Raw genomic sequence first — 6201 nt, forward strand, 5'->3', positions numbered from 1 at the left:
TGGTACCTGAACACCGCTTTGATCCGGACAACCCACATGGTGTAATTCGTTTTGGTTAGCATCGTACATTGCAAAGAAATGGTAGTTTGATTACTAGGTTGGCTTGTCATGGTTTGTCTTCTATTGTAGGTTTGCCGGAATCTTGAATCGATCTTGTTTACGCCTAGTCTTCTTAAACAACATAATGGAAACTCAAAATTACCAATTCACTGCTGACCATCACCTCGATTTCTTGAAGTTGACTTTGATACCAATTGAAGTTTGGTAACCAGAATCGATGAACACAAAAATATTTTAGTTCATAAGCTCGATCGTTGTGATTCTCATTAGCGATTCTCATTAGCTCGTAAATTACAATACTCAAAACTCTTTTTGATTATATAACCCACAAGCTCGGGTATATATATTAATTTAGATTAGAAAACCCAACTAGACTAGAATACAAATACAATAATCATATTCAAATACTAATTAGTAAAAACAAATCTAAATAATAATTAATAAATACCCAAGATACCGATACATCATAGGCTCGATGAGTCAGCCCAACGAAAATTACATTCAACAGAAAATCATATGAGTAGGCTTACTATTGTACGCGACCAAACACGAATTCTGTTAATAAGGGGTGGCTTGCATGGGCTGACCATGTTAAAATAGTTATTAAGAGATATAGGGCTTGAGTTTAACTACTCGTGTCTTATGCTATGTAACATAACTACATAAGGCATGCTATACTCACGAATCACATCAAAAATATGATTGATCAAGATCGAAGTTTGGGGAGGGATTTCAAATCATTTTTGTAAATAAAAACGTTGTGTCCGCTATGCCAAACTAAATATCTGATGTTTGAAGTGTAGTATTGCAATCGTTCCCGCTGTTGCGGTAAGATTTCTATAATCAGGTCTTAGAAATACTAGTGTTACAATCACTTATCACATTATTTTCATTTAACTTCATGTTGTTTAACAATTATATTGAGTAACAATATAAACGTTTCAAACACTTCTATATATTATATTGTTAAGTTAATAAGTTTTCTGTCATGAATTACAGAGCATTCGAATCACTTTATTATAAAAAAAAAATAATAATAATAATAATAAAAAATTGTTTAAGGTCAGATGCAAACGTTGTTTTGCCTAACCTAAGATATTCTAATGCGGTTTTGACTTACTTTCTTAGGTTTCTTTTATACAGCAAAAAGTAGCTTGCTTTGCACCCTTCTTTTTAAACTTTAAAATGTAATAACATTTAAAAACAAAAACAAAATAAAATAATATCAAGTCAGCTTTTCTTGATGCTTTTTTATATGAAAGCGAAGTATACTCTTTATATAACCAAAAAAACGATACCATCACTTCAAATTATATAATGTTTCACAAAAAAGAACACACATGGTATCAAATTCTAGAACAATTAAATAAAATCCTTCACAAGACACAAATTTCTTCACAATTTGTTCCGGTATCTATCCAAGGGGTCTTTTAGAGGGACTCTTTCATGGTAAACTCTCCAAGCATAATCTTCAAAGGAAAATGAATTGAACAGTCTTTCTTCCGTTGTCTCTTCTTGAACATCTTTAGCATCATTGTCAGTGTGATCGGTGCCACCAATCTCCGCCCTCGGAAAGAGAGGAGAGACGGTGCTCTCTAGCGACAATGTAACCAATAGCGACATTGATAAAGTTGAGTTGTCGCCACCTTCTTCTGTGCTTAAACTCGGTTTTCCCTTCACTTTCTTCAGTTTTCCATTGCTCCATACCTATACAATAAAAAAAGTAACTTATTTGATTCATGAAATGAAAAAATAAATTGTTAAGCACCGAAAATTCAAGATAGATGAACCATGCAAAATGACAAAAATGGGAAGTTTTGAAGTCTAAATCAATATCATGTCACACCTAGAAATAATCTCATATATAATACCGCGTTCTATGACAAATAACAAAAAATAGACTTTAAGATCACATCAAATGATTTTCTATCAAGCCACAATCTGTATATTATATAAAAATAATTAAAAATTAGTAAAACCAACCAAAATTATCTATTTAACTAATAAGATATATTCGATCGTTGGCTCTAGTTGCAGCCATCAAAGTCGACACTCAACAGAACCGCAAGCACTAAATTCTAATTCCATATTTTTTTAAAACGTGGTGGGTTTATGTCACCAAAATAATAATTTCAAAATAGACTTTTAACTTTAAAATAATAATAATAATCCATATAAAATCCAAGTTAGGAACTTAAGCATTTTTTAAACATATCTATCCGGCTAATCCGCAGATGAGCTGTTGTAACTCAAATTTGTCCTACTTATCAAACCTCATAAGTCATAAAACATTTACATTTTTTTATTAACACCTGTAAACCCATTTAACATGTTCAGATTAATAAGTTAAAAAATAACAATTTTGAATTACACAACAAATCAAATGTCTACAAGTTAAGAATTATGTTTTTAACACGAATAAAAATGGGTAGTGTTAAAATTTAATCAACGCAAGAAAAACCCATGTAAAAATAACGCCAAAAACAAAAGATATGCTTAAATAAAGCCACTAAAAAGGTTACCATATAAAGAGATTTTGATGTAAAAAGAAAAAATATATTTATTTTCACCTGAGCAATGTCTCCAATGGTAACCAAAATAGAACCCACTTCACACAACACGGGTACCAAACCCGTGTCCGTCAATAAGTTACAACATTGCTTCCTCGTCTGGTAATGCAAACCGACAACATACGGGTAAAACCTACCGGACCCGACCATCTTCTCACCCAAACCACTATTCACATCCGAAATCCACATCAACGAATTAACCGCACCCGGGTAATCCAAACCCGGACACCGTACACCCACGGCGCACGTTAGCGCATCCACAACCGCCAACCCAACCTTCTCCATTTCCTTAGTAAACTCACGCAGCGAACTCAGTGTCAACTCGGTTGACTCAGTCGAGCAGACCGAGTCAAGAAACACCGAGTCAGCATCACCTTCATCTTCATCTTCAACGTCGAAACCAAGCGGCCAGTGTCTCGGAAAATATTGCTGCTTCTGGTGAGTTGAGAGATTAAAAATGGAAACCGAGTCTGAATCGGCCGAGTGAGCGAGTTCTGGTGGTATTAAGTGGTTAGTGAGTTGAAAGAACCCAAGTTCGGATATTACAGGTAGGTTTGATAATATGGATGATTTAACGTCAGTGAAGGATATAATAAGAGGAGTGGTGGTGGTTGAGAGTGATGACCGGCGGCGGAGGAGCAACGGGGTGGTGGTGGAGTTGGATAACGACGGCGGGAGGCGGTGTAGAAGGCGGGAAAGTAAGTCAGTGGCGGCGGAGTCAGAGGTGGTAGGTAGGGTGGTGGAAGGTGTTGGTGGTGGGGCCGCCGTGGGGAGTGGTTGGTGGTGGTGGTGATCATGTGTTGATGATGAAGCCATGTTTGGAGAGAATAAGGAAAGAGTTAAAAGAGACAGGTGATGTTTTTCGATTTGATGAGGTTGGATGTTGGAAGTGTTGTGTTGTGGTGTTCTGGTTTGGTTACGTTAAATACTAGGATTCTTGGAGTTGGAGATGATAATCAACAGCCGATTGGTGTGACGTCGTTTCAAGTTCTAGTTTTAATTCTAAAATGATTAAATGAATGATTAAAAAAACAAAGTTTAAATTTTAAAGCCTTCACATTTCAAAAAATATAATGTAGACGTAAGACTTAAATCTATTTGGCGGTAAGGGTAGATTTGTTGTTTCATGTTATTTATATTTGATTTCTGTTTCAATCATTTAGTTTTACAGATGCTAGGGTGATAATGAGAGATTAGTCGAGTAGATGATTTTCAACAATTAGATTCTTAAACTAAACGATTTTATCTCATCACACTGTCGTGTTTTCAGGCGAGTATTCATGGTCGTTAACCTTAGATGAAGGGTCTTTTCTCGAATTAAATGATAAGTGTATTCCGAAGTGAATAGTTTAGCTAATAGCCCGTTTAAAGACTCCTGTCAGCCATTAAAAAAATAAATTATATTTGGCGGTCATCCACCAACACATCATATCTCCAATTGAGGTAATATTTTTTATGTCCGTGATCTCTAATTTAGGTATTATCTTGATGTCCGTGATTACCAATTGAAGTATTTCTTGATGTCCATGGCTCTAACTTTAAAAGAAATAGTTAAATATTTAGAGCATTTTCATTGGGTTTTCTATTTTTATTTTTAAAATTTAATTAAAAGCATAATACTTTAATTTATGCATCATTTTCTAATAACATCTTCCAACTCATTCTTCATTACCATCTTTATATTCTTTTGTCTTATTATCATTTTCAATATAAATTGATTTCTAAGAGTATTCTCAATGGGTTCTTCATACATAATATTCATTTCTAAAATTTAAAAAAAAAACATCTAAATAATCACTCCAATTCATTCCCTATCTTCAAACTCTATCTCGAAATTTTAGTGAAATGCTATAGAAAGCCTCCAAATTTAGAGTGTTGCCACAATACTTCATTTCCAACTACCCTTCTATAAATATATATTACAAATCAATTTATATTGAAAATGATAATAAAACAAAATAGTTAGGAGTTAAGATTATAAATGAAAGAGAAGAGATAAAAGAATATAGAAATGGTAATGGAGAATGGGTTGGGGAAGGTTATTAGAAAATGATATATAAGTTAAAGAAAGTATGTTTTTTAGTTAGATTTTAAACATGAAGATAGAGAACCCATTGGGAATGCTCTAATATATATTTATAGAAAGGTAGTCGGAAATGTAGTATTATGACAACACTCTAAATTTGGAGGCTTCGTATATCATTTCACTAAAATTTACACATATGTAAGCTTGTGATTTATATATGTAATAACAAATTTATATATAAAATATGGTAAAACTAGTCTTAAACAATGTTAATATATGAAAAAAATTAAAAAAATGTTTGTTTCTTATGAGTTCCTAGAAGTTCTTAACTTTTTTGAAGTTCTCAAATGATACTAACCCTATATATATATATATATAGGGTTATCCTGAAAACAAGTAGTTTCCTATGAATGATAAGAATATATCATAGCCATTGAATCATGATAATCAATTGTTGATACTTAAAATTACCAAAAACCAGCATAGTTTCGTAGAATTACTATTTCTCCTTATTTTTATTTGAACCCTTATATATATATTTATATAGTTCTCTCTTTAGTAGGAGTTCTCTCTTGATCCCACCCCTATACTAAAGAGAGAACTAGAGAACCATTGATTTAAAATAATCAAGAGATAAAAATAATGGGTTGGGAGAAAGAAAAAAAGAACGGGGTTTTAATATAAAGGGGCAAAACTGGAAAGCTTCATCTTCCTCACCCAACACTACACAGAAGCATCACAAAACCATTGCAGACCTAGGGTTTTCAAATTCGTTAATCGAATACGAATTCAACCATAAAGATGAAAATCACCATCAGGTAAGTGTTCATATTAATCTATTTCACGCATTATCAACAAAAAAATTGGGGTACTACACGGAAATCACCTTCATCGGTCTCTGTTTTATTTTTATGTTCAATAGAAGAATTGTAACATTGATTCTAAGCGACTTGTATATGCAGTGTCGATTAGTCACATCACAAGTGCCTATTAGGAGTATATCATGTCGATTCCAAATTATTTGTTTATTTAGTATCAATTAGGAATATTTTAAATGCTAGTTAGGCCTATATTGAGTTGACTAGGCCTATATTGAGTTGAATCTGCACGATTTGTATCTATATAGTCGATTAGGCACATTACGAGTGTCAGTTATGAGCGATTTGTCATACAATGATAGTAGTCCGTTAATTTACATGATTAGTGGAACATTACATAGATTTAATCAAAGAATGGTGTATCTCACTGCATAACTTTTAGTTATATTACACATATGCATTGTTAAACATAGTAATGGAACTATATTTGAGCATGCTTCTTTATACTGCATACACGTAATGAATATAAAAGCTGGGATGAGATGTTAGATTATTGTGTAGTTATAATACATATATGCAATATATATTATATGCATGTTTCAATGACATTATAGTGGAAACACAAAAAAGTTAAGAGGTAAAAAAGAAACAGATAACAAAACAAGGGAAAATTACAAAATGTGGTTGCATATGTTTGAATAAATTATATTACATATCTACACATAAT

The 6201-nt window shown here is 32.7% G+C and overlaps 1 protein-coding gene across 1 annotated transcript; it reads right to left on the reverse strand.

The window, feature by feature from the left end:
• Window positions 1-1333: 1333 nt before the first annotated feature.
• On the reverse strand, window positions 1334-3476 carry LOC143569853 (uncharacterized). Its single transcript, XM_077055659.1, has 2 exons — window positions 2631-3476; window positions 1334-1767 (listed from the first exon to the last, which is right to left on the reverse strand). The coding sequence occupies exons 1-2, from the start codon at window positions 3444-3446 to the stop codon at window positions 1456-1458; spliced, it is 1128 nt and encodes a 375-aa protein (XP_076911774.1). The 5' UTR covers window positions 3447-3476; the 3' UTR covers window positions 1334-1455.
• Window positions 3477-6201: the final 2725 nt, after the last annotated feature.

Source organism: Bidens hawaiensis, unplaced genomic scaffold, assembly GCF_021521415.1.
Source record: "Bidens hawaiensis isolate Kalapana, Puna unplaced genomic scaffold, B.hawaiensis_p1.1 tig00024672_1, whole genome shotgun sequence".
Taxonomy (NCBI): Eukaryota; Viridiplantae; Streptophyta; class Magnoliopsida; order Asterales; family Asteraceae; genus Bidens; species Bidens hawaiensis.

Coding starts and splice junctions, on each gene's coding strand:
- LOC143569853 (XM_077055659.1), bottom strand. CDS start 3,446: ATGGCTTCATCATCAACACATGATCACCACCACCACCAACCACTCCCC. Junction 1,768..2,630: donor CCATTGGAGACATTGCTCAG/GTGAAAATAAAT, acceptor TTTATTGTATAG/GTATGGAGCAATGGAAAACT.